The sequence below is a fragment of the Carex rostrata genome, chromosome 3, assembly GCF_964058835.1.
Source record: "Carex rostrata chromosome 3, lpCarRost1.2, whole genome shotgun sequence".
In the NCBI taxonomy this organism is placed as follows: domain Eukaryota; kingdom Viridiplantae; phylum Streptophyta; class Magnoliopsida; order Poales; family Cyperaceae; genus Carex; species Carex rostrata.
The window spans coordinates 14,470,966-14,484,262 of NC_135920.1; the positions used below are offsets into that span (position 1 = coordinate 14,470,966).

The following is a 13,297-nucleotide window of genomic DNA, read 5'->3' on the forward strand; positions in this document are numbered from 1 at the left end:
AAACTTTCTATTTATATAAAAAGAAAACAAAATTATAATTTTGCCTCTAATCGTTCAACGGTTGGGTAAAATTCTGTTTTAGCCGTTTAATCATTTGAATTAATTAACCGTTCAAATGATTATGGTAAATATTGAACGGTCAGTTCAAATTAATCTAATTATCTATAAAATACTGTAATCGTTACCAACGATTGGTAACTGTTTGAAACGATTGCACACTGGCGAAAGATGCTAGTTTTTGTAATTAAGAATTTAATCCAATCGTTCGAACGCTTATTTCCATTCTATTATTAAGCACGTTGGGTGTCCGAACCGCCAACGGCTATAATTGAAAGATGAAATTTCAGATTTAATCTTAGCTCTCCAATCAAAAAATATGTCTTCTTTTGATCAAATGCATATTTTTTAAGTGTAGAAGTTTATATTTAGTTAAAAACATATTCGCTACATGTACGATCACACAATATATTACAATTAAAATTGAATACAATGCCTTGTAGCCACATTTTTTTCGTTCCTTATATTTTGTTTCCTTGTTTCTCCTACGTTAATTAGTTTTCCTATTTTTTGTTTCCTATATTTCCTTTGTTTCTATACAAATTATCACAACCGAAAAATTAATTTTTTCTTTTTTTCCATAATTTTCTTTGTTTGTTTCTATATAGATCAAAACAACATCATAGAAAAATCTAGAATATATTTAGAGTGAGTCTATGGTACTATGCATATTACGATTTGGCACCGTGCTACGGCTCTATATTCAAGTTTTCAAATCCTAACGGTCGATCCGAACCGTTCATCTTGTTCTTCATATTAATATGTGTTTGGAGACCACATTTTACATTTTTTGAAATTTTTTTACTATTTTTTTAGATTTATTGAAAATCACTGTTTTTGGATGGTCCAGAATTTTCAGATCAAGTGATTTTCTAAATATCTAAAAAAATAGTAAAAAAGTTTCAAAAAATGTAAAATTTGGTATCCAAACACATATTTATATGGAGAACAAGATGAACAGTTCGGATCGACTGTTAGGATTTGAAAACTCGAATATAGAGCCGTAGCACGGTAACAACCCGTGATATGCATAGTACCATAGACTCACTCATATAAAATCTTAGGGTTTCGTACAATAATTGGGGAGGAATGGTAAATTCTAAATATTTTGTAATTGATGTTTTTCTTCAATTTTAATGTGCAGCTTTTATGACTTTGAATAATTACTACTTAATCATTACACAACTCACTAGGTACTGCTACACATGACAACCAATGATGTCTTAATTGTTAATTTTGAATCTCGTGTGAATGAAGATGTCACTAATAGTGACCTACAATCCAATATTGTTGAGTCATTTATCACAGTTACTATAGAAGAAGATAAAACCGAGTGAAGAAAAAATAATTTACAACATAAATTAAACTGAAGAAGGAAGAAAATGAGACAGGTGATCGGTATTTTTTGCTTTATAAAAGTTCAACTTAGGAAAATTATATCATTTGACTTTGCTTATTATTCATGGTCTCTATTTTTTCAACTTAGAAAGATTTGGTCATCGGCTTTACAAATTGTTCATTGTCTCTTTCATTTTATCTTTTACTATTTTCATAGATTAAAGAGGAAGAAACCCTTTACTCTATTTACTGTTCTTCATCTCTATTTATCCCGCAAATATAATTTGTATGTATGAGTCGAGCAAAAGTTTAATGTTCAGCACTATCTGTCAAGGAAAAGAATGAAGCTATTGCTTAGAATAGATCTATTCTTTCACAGCTGTAGATATAAAGAATGCTCCGATGCAATACAAATTGGTAGATTCCGATATTGAATATTTTTTTATCAATGAAACTGAGATAGAGGAGGAAGACGGTGACAATAATATTTCTATACTTTCATTCAAACTCAGAAGGTTTGATAAACTTCATACTTTTAAAGCAATAAGCGTCTTCATTTACACATGTATTTATATTCAAGTTTCTAGCACAATTTTTTTTTTCTATGTGTGTGTAAGGGATTTAAGTGGCCTTCAGGCTCACGTGGTAAAAAGACGAATAAATGAAAGATAGATGTTAAAGGCGCTGGAACTAAGACCTTATTGATATCTAAATTTGGATCATTTTGAGTATTTTAAATTTTAGTAAATTAGACCAAGCTTTAAAACTTGATAGTATTCGTATCTATTTTGATTTTACTGGCTAAATTGTTGAGAAAATGGACATCTATTTTTTCGTTGCAACGCACGGATACAATACTAGTCAACCGTTGTGAACACTTATCCTAAATTTCAACCTCAAATTTATTTTACCAAATTTATATTTTACAATTTAAATTTTGATAAGTTTCTTGATGATTTTTTTTGGTTCATTCAATCCATATAGCAATTTTGATTATCGTGAATATGCAAAAATCTCAAACAAAAAAATAGTAAAATTTAATAATCATATGTTTTACAAATTAGTCAAATAGCGTAATTAAAGTATTGCTTACAACAACACCTGTTTTACTGAATTCTCTCAAATTTGCCCTTTAAAAATATTTCTTGTGCATACTTGGTCCAAAACACTGGAAAAAAGAATAGCATCCCAAAAAAATTGAATAAACAAATAAATAAATAGTATCCTCCTATGAAACCGAGATGGCTAGGTAATTCTGGTATTCCTTGTTTTAAGGCGATATCCATGTAACTTTTTAAATAATTTCTAGGGTAAAATATGGAACTTTATAGTATAAATATAAATATAAATATAAATATAAATAAAATAAAAAGAAGAAACAAGGAGGAATGAGCTGGAAAAGAACATGGGTGTGGGAATTTTGGCCCATTTACAATAAAAAACAAAAGCAGCCTGGCCTCTCCGGATCCACATGCGGCCTTCCTCTTCTCAGTGTACGCTATTCCCCACTTTAATTTTCACCATCATTTATTTGCATCTTCTCCAGTTCTGCATCACTGGATAGATGCTGTGTTGGTTGCCATTTTCAAATAACAATGGATAGCTCAACTTGGGTATTTTGGTTTATCGTTTCAAGTTCTTCAGAAGCTAACTATTCGTGAACCAATGATTGTAATAGAGGGAATTTGTTAGTATATTATAACTTTTTCTTGTGAATAATGATGTGAAATTATATGTAATCCAACAATTCGTTTGATTTGAATTATGGAAAATTATTCTTCTTTTTAATTAGATAAGTTTATTAAGAGCATCAGAATCCTTGCAATTAATATATTTAAAATTATCCCATCACCAACTTTAGAAATTAATTCTCAGTTACTTTCACATTACCTCCATTTCTATAATTACATTCTAATTTCAACTTATGAGATATGTGAAATGTTATAATATATATATATTTTTTTTCAAAAATTTGTAATTTATTTGTTTGCATCATGAAATTGCAAATGATGATGTGACAATTCTAACTAATAATGTGACACTTTTACCATTGCAAATAATAATATGGCACTTATAGAAGCAAATGTAAATGGTAACATATCACTTGTAGCAAGATTGCTTCATGTTCCTGCAACTAAAATCGTGATTGTGACATCAACATATGCAACATTTCAGTAAGTGGGATGAAAATGCTCTAATATTATTTGTAAACATATCTTTATGTATAAAATTTGAGTACTATTAGACCACTAATTTTTAACCGTAATTGCAATACCTAACATATATGAAAAAATAAATTCACATGAAAGAATTAATCAAAATCAACTTCTATATAGGCACAACTAAAAAATAAATTCTTTAAAATAATATTTGAAAATTTCATTAATGCCTATCATCGCTATTGAATTATTGATACGAAATGGAGAGAAGGCAATAAATTATTTAAAATCTTATCTGGAAATTTCATAGATGGTTTTTTTCTTGCCAAATAAGATTTCATAAATGTTATAATCGCTATTGGTAGAAATGGAGAGGAGGCAATCATATCATCACGTGCATCCAATAGGGAACCAAACAAACTGTGCGTGTTGACACTTGATAGAACCTCTGTGCCAATGGCATCAAAGATATTATTTGCACTTTAGATCAAACAGCGCTAATTGGAGCAATCTCTCACTTGACTGAACATGAGACGATTCCTTGCCTTTTAATTTAATTTATTTTTTTGGTGGATTTAATCACCAGTCATGTGACCTCGATCTTGGTCGCATGAGCTTTTGTCGTCTCCTCTCCGATCCTGTAAGAAATGATACTAGTTCGGATTCGGATTGATTACCTTTTCTCGCTCTGACAGTTAGCATTCCAGAAGTCCGGTGACTAAAATAGTTTGCGCAAATATAAGGCTTTGGTGCCTGGAAAAATGGATCATATTGGGCCAGAGTATAGTTCAATTTGGGCCGCAGATGAAAGAAAGAATCCTCAGCAAAGAAAAAGAGAGGAAAGAGAAACCCAAACAGTACAGTAAGATGTGCTCTTTATTAAGCCCAAAAAGACGAACTCTCTCTCTCTCTCTCTCCAAGATTCCAGAGAGCAAAGTAGCAAACCCTTCCGCTCAAGGGCTCAGCATTGCCATCTTCCCCAGCTGACCCGGATTCGACGGTCATCGGATTACGCACGAATCGTAGTGCTGATCGAACGGTTACAACCGGGCACGACCGAATTTGGTACTAAGATACTGAGTACTGTCGTATAATTGTATTTGTCGAGCAAATAATTTTACGAATTAATTTCTTTGTTGAATCTCCTTTCACAGCCTGCCCTCTTTCGCGCAAAACCCTTGCGTCTCTCTCTCTGCCCTTCTCTTCTCAAAACCTTCTCTCAAATCCATGGCGAGATTAAGAAAGATGATGAAAGATCAGGTCGAACCAAAGATAGAGGAAGAGGAGGAAGAAGAGGAAGAGGAGGAAGAAGAGGAAGAGGAAGAGGAAGAGGAAGAGGAAGAGGAAGAAGAAGAGGTAGAAGAGGAGGTTGAAGAGGAGGTGGAGGAAGAAGTCGAAGATGAGGAGGTGGAGGAAGAGGAGCAAATGGAGGATCCTGAAGCTACCGCCGCTCCTTCAGCTGATTTGTTGGAAAAAACACTGGAGACAGTGGTGCAAAGTGAAGCATCGGTCATTAAGTGGCCTGGATGGCCGGGATACAGCGTATTTAGATTAATTGTTCCCGTTTTGAAGGTTGGAAGTATAATAGGTCGAAAGGGAGAGTTAATCAAGAAGCTCTGTGAAGAGACAAAGGCTCGGGTTCGAATCCTTGAAGGTCCCATTGGCACTACTGAAAGAGTAGTAAGTACTACTTCTTACTGATACTTATTATTTCTAGAATGTTTTTTGTTTTCTCCAAGACCTGATCTCCAGCAAAAGCTATTGTTGACTCAATGGCAGTGAAAAAATTAACTAACAAAAATTGAGAAGATTAACAAGTTGCAATCTGGTATGGGCTATTGCAGCAGGTGAAAGGTAATAGAAAATTAGGTAGTTTCCAATATGGAATTGTCGAAACCCTTTTTCGGACAAGAATCAAACAGCTAATATAAGGTTACTTTGTGACATTTGTATATAATTTGCTGGTAGTACATCAACAATGTACAATGAATCTGCATTGATAACTAACAAATTAGTATATTTGCCTCTCATATTTGATGCACAATGTAGGTTTTGGTATCTGGGAAAGAAGAGCCCGAGGCTGAGATCTCAGCAGCAATGGAGGCAGTATTGAGAATATTCAAGCGGATTAATGGAATTCCAGAGCCAGGTACAGATAACATGGCAAGTGGAGCCCAGGTGCCAGCTTTATGCGCTATTCGACTCTTGATTGTCTCGGCCCAAGCCGTGAATTTGATTGGAAAGCAAGGATCCTGTATCAAGTCAATCCAGGAGGCAAGTGGTGCTACAATACGTGTTATTACCCCTGGTATGTGCTTTACAAGTGTTTTACAGTTTGTCTTTGTTCTGTTGTTCCATGCTTAAATGGGGCAACTTGCTTGCTCAATCAATGGCTGATAGCTGGTATATGGCTGATTAAACCACAGAAGAATGTTCCATGCTGGATTACTAGTACATGACGATTTCAATATCGCTTCTGTCCAGCATGTACAGTGTAATATTCCAGATTTTGACTGATTGGCTCTACAATTTGTATATAATGGTATTTAAGACCTATTAGATTTTTCCATTCAATTTTCTACCACTTCTGTCGAATCATTGTCCTTATTTCTCTGGCTTACTGTGTTTTTGCTTGGGTTATTGCTTAATTTATACTTGAGTATCAACTCATGGTCTCAAAGTAGGCATCTTTCAATTGAAGAGAGCATAGTAAATAGTTAGATATTGTTCCTGCATGTTTGATACGGGAAACTATTGTAAATTTGTCATTACTTGTATTTGTTCGTTAAACTTGCATACAGACTCAGTCGTATTCAATTTTATTGAATAGATATGAAGCTAAAAGTTCTTTAGCAGCCGATATGTTTTTAATCCTTCTCTTATCTCTTCAAGTTAATATGATAAGCTGATATTTTAATGGCTTCCTATGCCAGAAGAGCGTCCTTATTATGCATCTGAAGACGAAAGAATAGTGGAGATACAAGGAGAAACTCCAAATGTCCAAAAGGCTCTTCTAGGTGTCGTGGGCCATCTCCGCAAGTTTTTAGTGGACCAGAGCATTATTCCTCTGTTCGAGAAGACTGTAAGTCTCTCAAATTGAAAATTTATACTTTGGAGCAAAAGTGCAGACTACCAAGAACAGAAAGCACAATGAATTTTAGATAAGCATCTAACTGTCTATTTTTAGTATATAAAACATGAGATTTACGCTTTGGAGCAAAAGTGTAGACTAACCTGAACAAAAATGTTGCGCATTTTTCGGTGTGATCACATTTTAAACACCTAATTTGAACTCATTTCATCATTTAGGGAAACACAACAGCACCACCACCACCACCATCAGCACATCAACATCAACAACCACAGATTGAAAAATGGGCCATTGACGTGGCCCCACCGCCCCAACCAATGGTTCGGCCAATGCCACCTCAGCAATCAGCAGTCAGTGGTGCTGATTATCCACCTATTCCGATGAAGCGTGAACCACTCTTTCTAGACCGAGAGCCGCCTGTCAGTGCTGAGGTTCCTTCGCGAACCGGCCTTTCTCTGTACGGGCGTGACCCGGCTTTATCGAGTTATTCATCTGGTCCGGGACGTGCAGTTGCAGGGGGGCCACTAGTTACTCAGGTAAATCCTGCATTAATATTTCTTTAAATGTGCTGTTTGTCCTTTCCTGGTCAAGATTCATCTGCCTATTGGATGTTTCTAATAAGCATGTGGTTACTGTTTAAGTTGCATTATGATTTCCTTTATATGAACTCATTGGTTTTTTCTGGCCTAAATGTCATAGCATGAGCTGATATACGAAGTAATGAGTATGTTTGTTTTTGAAACTTGGGCTTTTGTTTGATGTTGGTTGAAACAATATATTGTAAACGTTGTACAGATAACACAGACGATGCAAATTCCTTTGTCATATGCCGAGGATATTATAGGAATAGGTGGAGGCAACATATCTTACATACGTGCTACAAGTGGGGCTATGGTGACAGTGCAAGAGAGCCGAGGAACATCTGAAGAAATAACAGTTGAAATCAAAGGGACGTCTCCTCAAGTTCAAGCAGCACAACAGCTCGTTCAGGTATAAAGAACAAGGCCAATTTTTTTGCATTCTATGGCCTTTATGTACCGGAGTGGTTTGTCATTGTGACCATCATATATGCAATTCAACCAAAATTTTCCCAATAAAGTCTCAAATGGTACAATTTTAGACTCAGTTAATCAGGAGTTGTGAAGCTAATACTCAAATTTATAGTCTATACTGTGATTTACCAATTTTTCTTTCTTTCTTTCTTTTATATAGCTTTTTCTTGGTCTTTTATTTAAGAATGGTACTAAAATATGTAAATTTGTGTGAAGTCAAGGCACAATTGTAAATTGAAGCAGTAATTGCAGTCCAAGTAAAACTTGGGATAAATTTAGGGTGATTAGGCTGAAATTGGGAGGACATGATACATGATACTCTTATAACTGTACTGACTACCTGAACCATTCAAACAAGCTGGATTTTGGGTTGCTATTGTACTACTACTGACCAGCTTGATGTTTTTTATGGGGAGTTTGAAGGGAAAGGAAAGGGAAGGAAAGGAAATGGGGAGGAGGTTATATTGATTACATCCCAAATTGGGGGTGAATAAAAGTTGGAAAATATAGAGCAATTCACCCCATTTTCTACCACTCATCTCCATTCACCTTGTGTAATTCAACTCTGGATCAAGGTTAATCTAAGCCTTTCTCCCCTTTCTCTTCCTCCTCCCTCCATTCACCTCTAAACTAAACTTGAGAGCAGGCATTAAAACTGCTAAAACTACCACTTCCTATATAGGATTTCGTGCCTACCTCAACTCACTTTTTGCAAAAACATTGATCGGAGGAACTGATAGAATGATAATTACACTTAAAATTTTTTGGATTATGCAGGAGTTCCTTGCGGGACATAAAGAACCGCCGGCAAGAGGCTCTTATGGAAGTGGTCTAGATACTGGTTATAGATCAAGCTATTCTCAGTATAGCAGCTCTTCTTATCCTCCGTCCCACAGTCCATATTACGGGGCCCAAGGTTCTCCTAGGTCGGGAGGTGGTTATGGTAGTTATAGGTACTGAGCCATCATAATTTGACATGTAATTTGTTGGCATCTGCTGGCCTAGTTCTTTATCAGCAAATTGTCAACTAAGCCTTTTTATTTGTCTTAGCATGTACTGATACAGAATACATATTTCTGCAACATTTCAATTTACCTAGCCGTATATTACTGTTATGTATGGAGGACTTTTTTTTTTCCTATACTCTTTGTTTGATTTGCAAAAAAGAAGAAAAAAAAGGTAAAGAACCCTGCCAGGTACCATGCCTTGCATAAGAAATCCTTTAATCGGTACCGTCTTCAAATGGGATGGCCATTGGTACATTTGCTTAGAAAAAATTGTAGACTTCGTAGGAGTAAATACTGATAAGCCGAAAAGTAATCCTAGATTGATAGTAAGATTCCCTTCAAACAAAATATTCTTTTCTAGCAGAGTAGGATATACTTTTGAGATGATCTGGTCCATAAATTAATTACATAGATATTGCTTCTCAAAATAATCACTTGAAGAATAATATTTTTCTTACGGAGTGCACAAAAGCGGAAGGCTGTGCACATGTTATGCTAAATTTGTTTCTTGAAAACAAATGTCTATTTTGGTTCCAAGTAAAAGAAACATGAAAATTATAATTTAATACAACTTGTACATTTTAAGGGCGTTTTTAATCACAATTCAGCTGATAGTGTATATTAGTACATTCCTTCAGAGGGGCAAAGTCAGGAGAGGAGCAAAAAAAAAAAAAACAAGTATTTCAAGTGTTATAAGTATTTTTCGTATAGCATTCAGTTTAATTTTATTGCTAGTAGTTTGATAATAATTTGAATACAAAAACTTGTAATAAACTCGTAAATAGCTCTGCCAATATTTTTGCCTCAATCCTGATCTAGTTATCGACTCCTTGTCATGCGGCACCAAAGTGTTCTTTCAATTATTTAAAGCATAGTTCTACCTCGCACTTATTTTTTATGATTTATTTATTTTCCTATCTTTGTAAATGTTATTCATATTAGAAAATTAAATATAGATGTATTTTTGTTCTACATCATTTAATTATTATATGTGTATCGAATTGTGCTAATATAAAAATCATTTACCTTTTTATTAAAATTGAATTGAGATTTATATTATGTATGTTTGGATGCATAAGAATAGAAATTAATATTTTGAAAAATGAGAAATTTCATTTATACTCAAAAGGTTTGAAATTACGTACTTACCATATTTACACTTCTAAATTTCAAAAACTCACAAATTTAATCATTTTATTACCTTTTCTATTAAAACTCATTTTAAATTTCTAAAGTACCCAAATTACTTTCATTAAAAAGTAAAAAAAAATGTATAATGTACAAGATCAACCTGTTTCAATAAAAAGCAACTCGAACCACCTCCGATTTCACGCCACACAAAACCTCACTAACCATGATATCCTCCGTTTTGTGACGAGTACAAAATTTGATCTATTTTAAACAGATTAGATTAATTAGTAACTGGCACATATTGGATTGGGGTCCTACATTTTGATTCTTGATGAGTCAGATCGAGCATGATCTATTACAGTATTATAAAACAATGCTACCGGACCTTTACCAACCTTTACTGGCACAGGTTCGAGTACAAAATGCTGGAACGTCATTTTACCCTTTTCACCGAAACAAATCATGACCAGAACATAGCAAATAGAAGTACAATAAGATAATAATTTAAATTATCCACTAAACTCTAAAAATCATGTTACCAGTAGTGTGATCTAGTACACAAGAAAGGGCCTGGTCATGATAATACATTGGAACCACTCAACAAGAGTCACTTATCATGAGAAAGTAAGCTCCATATCACAAAATGATTTTGCATCCATCACAAACCATATAAAGATACATCCTACCCCGAGAGGGAAAGTCAAGGGCCTTTCATTTTAAGGTTCTAGGCAAGGAAGGATGAACTTGCCATTAACTTGACATAACATGGCAGCTGCCTTAATTATCCTTCCTGCACAGCCAAGAAAAACGATGATAGAGGTGGCCTCACATCAATCCATAATACAAATGATAAGTGTTCTTCAATGCAAAGTAATGTCAAAATAACTGCAGTATCCTTCATTTTGCCATCTTACATTTTTTACCAACATATTATTACCCCATTTTTGACCCAATATATATGTCTGAATTATATATAGGAATTAGTTCGTTAATTAAGAAGTCTTTTCTTGCTTTTTCTGAACAGATCTTAACTATTTTTCAGTCAAAATCCAATAACAATAAGTTTAACGGAAAGCTAGAATTGAATAATTTACTGTGAGATATGTGAAATCTACATACTTTCTCTTTCTACGATCTCCCATAGTACTTCTCGCATCAGCCTTTGGTAGATTTGAACCACTTCCAAAGTGTTGCATAGGAGAGTTTGTACTAGAAGCATTAATTGTACCCGCTGGTGGCAAAGGTGCAGAGGTTGACACAGGTGCAGAAACCGGAACTGATGTAGCTTGAGAGGATGGAGGGGCTGGCTCAGGAGGAGGTCTAGGTAGGATGTGCTTCAATCTATTGTTTCTGTAGTTCTTCCAAAAGAAGTACTGTTGTCTATGAGCTAACTCCTGTCAAATGAAGTCAGGAAACAGGTGACAATCACTCAGAGAAAAGTATTAGTTACCAGTTTGTGAGCCTACAGTGTCCATACACACCTGCAAACAAGAACTCCTAATCTACCCAATAAAACACGTCGAAATATTACATACCCCTTCTTCCATTTTCCTATCAAGATGCTCGACATTGGGCATAGGTGGTTTTTTTTTTAAAACTCCACATCTTATTGTAGTATACCTACAAGACATTTCTCATTCTGCAGGTATAGATATGATACTGTTTGGGGTATTACAGTAGCATTCCTACAATTGTCCCTAGAATTATAGGAGTACAAACATATAATTTTCCTGAAAAAAAGACAGAGAAGCTACTTTGTTTCCAGGATGTGCCATTGCATTACGGAAGTTAGGGTTTTGGAGAAGCTCGAGGAAGTAAAGGCAATGAGGATACCTGAGATATAGAACTCATCAATGCAACTTAGCAAAGAAGAAACAAATAAGCAAATCATAAGCATATACACACCTTAAAAAGACAGAGAAAGGGAACTGACATGATGAACTTAACATACTCTGGCTTTTGCCAGTATTTGAGATACTTCAAATATCCTATAAATGCCTCGTCTTCAAAGTAACGATTTTGGGCAAGATCTGTTTATTAAGAGGATATATGTTAAATACTATTTTTTATTTATTTATGAGCAAGTAAATCATAAGTTAATTATCTCAGATATAGCTGCTATGATTTTTCCTTTCTTCGTGTACCAGTTTCTAATTTGACAAGGTCCATTAGTTCACAAATTCACATGCTTTCTAGCAAAATAGGTGATTCTTAAACTTGTGAAAGTTATCCTTGAACAGAACTATAATCAAAACAACAAGGTTTAGATGTTTTGTTGTAAACTGAATTGCTCCTTTTTTTTAAGTACAAAATTTACCTACACTGCTACACAATTAAAGCATCAGGGGCACCAGTTACTTATGATCCCTGAAGTTAATAGAAAGCTATTGGATGCGATTTTCAGATAAAACATAAAGATAATTGGTTACTGCTCAGGACCAAGAATTGAAACAAGAGAAAACGAAAGAGAGTACAGTGTATGTAGGTAGGGTTAGCCAAGCATTGAATGAACTCCAGCTCCAGCAGAAATCTCTGCTTTCCATCGTCTGGGTCTCTGTACGCGTTCTTCTGTCTGCATTCAGCCAAAAAGGAAAATAACCTAAGTCGATTGGAGAAGGAAAATTTGGGAAGAATAGAGAGAGGCTTACGTAGATTGGGGTTCGGTGGAGGAGCGATCGTTGGTTCCCTCTTGAGCCGCCGGATCCATGGGGAACTGAAGAGCAGCAGCAAGACCGACGCTAGTAAAGAGAAAGAGATCAATTGGTGAGCACGAACAGGTGAACGCTCCGATCCCGATCGGAACCAAATGCTTCGTTCAATCGGTCTCATTCGACGCGAAATCACGTTCAAACTTTGATAAAAACAGCAACTTGTTCCTAAGAACATCAAAATACTAAATAGTCTTTCATTTTTACTTGTTTATATTAGGCATCCACTTTTTAAATTTCTTATTATTTTTAAATTGTTTAATAATAAAAAAATTAAATTTATATGTTAAAATAAAATAATTAGATTTAATATGTATTATTTTCTCTACGTACACTTAAAAAGTTAATATTTTTCGGATTAAATTATATATGAATCAACAAGTTAAATAATCAACATTTATAAATTATTCATATAAGTGTATTTTTTTCAAACTCTTAATACTAAATAAATTAAAATGTCATAATTTTTTATAAGTAAATAAAAAATAATATAAATTATATCTTAGGTTTTATTTAAACATTTAATTTCTTAAAGTTTTTAAAATTAAGGCATGACGAGGAACAAAAAATGACATTAAAATAAAATTGATCAATTTATTCTCTGTTCAGAGGTTTTATCTTCTTATTGGACAGGGCAAGAATGTGAGAGAATCAGCAGATCCGAATCAATTCTTCTGTACAACTTGAAATTATTTTCTTTTTCCCTTAGCTTGAAATTAGAAATTGAAGTATTGGACAGCTATTTTTACGAAAA

General features: G+C 34.3%; 2 protein-coding genes across 6 annotated transcripts; one reads left to right on the forward strand and one right to left on the reverse strand.

Annotated features, from left to right (window-relative positions):
- The first annotated feature begins 4,488 nt into the window (after window positions 1–4,488).
- LOC144551699 (RNA-binding KH domain-containing protein PEPPER-like) lies at window positions 4,489–8,812 on the forward strand. Of its 4 annotated transcripts, XM_078299770.1 has the most exons (7): window positions 4,489–4,619; window positions 4,709–5,234; window positions 5,604–5,862; window positions 6,488–6,636; window positions 6,864–7,181; window positions 7,441–7,635; window positions 8,475–8,812. In XM_078299770.1, exons 2-7 carry the CDS (start codon window positions 4,782–4,784, stop codon window positions 8,655–8,657), a joined length of 1,557 nt encoding a protein of 518 aa, XP_078155896.1. In that variant the 5' UTR covers window positions 4,489–4,619; window positions 4,709–4,781; the 3' UTR covers window positions 8,658–8,812. The 4 variants fall into 4 exon arrangements, with proteins under 4 accessions (XP_078155896.1, XP_078155898.1, XP_078155895.1 ...); XM_078299772.1 differs by lacking the exon at window positions 4,489–4,619 and having other exon boundaries at window positions 4,648–5,234; window positions 6,488–6,644; window positions 6,875–7,181; XM_078299769.1 differs by lacking the exon at window positions 4,489–4,619 and having other exon boundaries at window positions 4,648–5,234.
- A 1,515-nt stretch (window positions 8,813–10,327) lies between these two features.
- Window positions 10,328–12,645, reverse strand: MED31 (SOH1 family protein). 2 transcript variants are annotated; one of them, XM_078299744.1, is made up of 6 exons: window positions 12,484–12,642; window positions 12,310–12,407; window positions 11,769–11,865; window positions 11,590–11,668; window positions 10,955–11,229; window positions 10,328–10,625 (listed from the first exon to the last, which is right to left on the reverse strand). In XM_078299744.1, exons 1-6 carry the CDS (start codon window positions 12,540–12,542, stop codon window positions 10,613–10,615), a joined length of 621 nt encoding a protein of 206 aa, XP_078155870.1. In that variant the 5' UTR covers window positions 12,543–12,642; the 3' UTR covers window positions 10,328–10,612. The 2 variants fall into 2 exon arrangements, with proteins under 2 accessions (XP_078155870.1, XP_078155871.1); XM_078299745.1 differs by lacking the exon at window positions 11,590–11,668 and having other exon boundaries at window positions 11,741–11,865; window positions 12,484–12,645.
- Between the last annotated feature and the right edge of the window lie 652 nt (window positions 12,646–13,297).

What these genes read in the sequence shown, in the direction of transcription:
- LOC144551699 (XM_078299770.1), top strand. Translation starts at nt 4,782, where the DNA reads ATGGCGAGATTAAGAAAGATGATGAAAGATCAGGTCGAACCAAAGATA. An exon ending in TTGGCACTACTGAAAGAGTA is followed by an intron (nt 5,235 to 5,603) that starts GTAAGTACTACT and finishes TGCACAATGTAG; the next exon opens with GTTTTGGTATCTGGGAAAGA. An exon ending in GGGGGCCACTAGTTACTCAG is followed by an intron (nt 7,182 to 7,440) that starts GTAAATCCTGCA and finishes AACGTTGTACAG; the next exon opens with ATAACACAGACGATGCAAAT.
- MED31 (XM_078299744.1), bottom strand. Translation starts at nt 12,542, where the DNA reads ATGGATCCGGCGGCTCAAGAGGGAACCAACGATCGCTCCTCCACCGAA. An exon ending in TCCACCGAACCCCAATCTAC is followed by an intron (nt 12,408 to 12,483) that starts GTAAGCCTCTCT and finishes GGCTGAATGCAG; the next exon opens with ACAGAAGAACGCGTACAGAG. An exon ending in TGGCACATCCTGGAAACAAA is followed by an intron (nt 11,230 to 11,589) that starts GTAGCTTCTCTG and finishes TTCATTTGACAG; the next exon opens with GAGTTAGCTCATAGACAACA.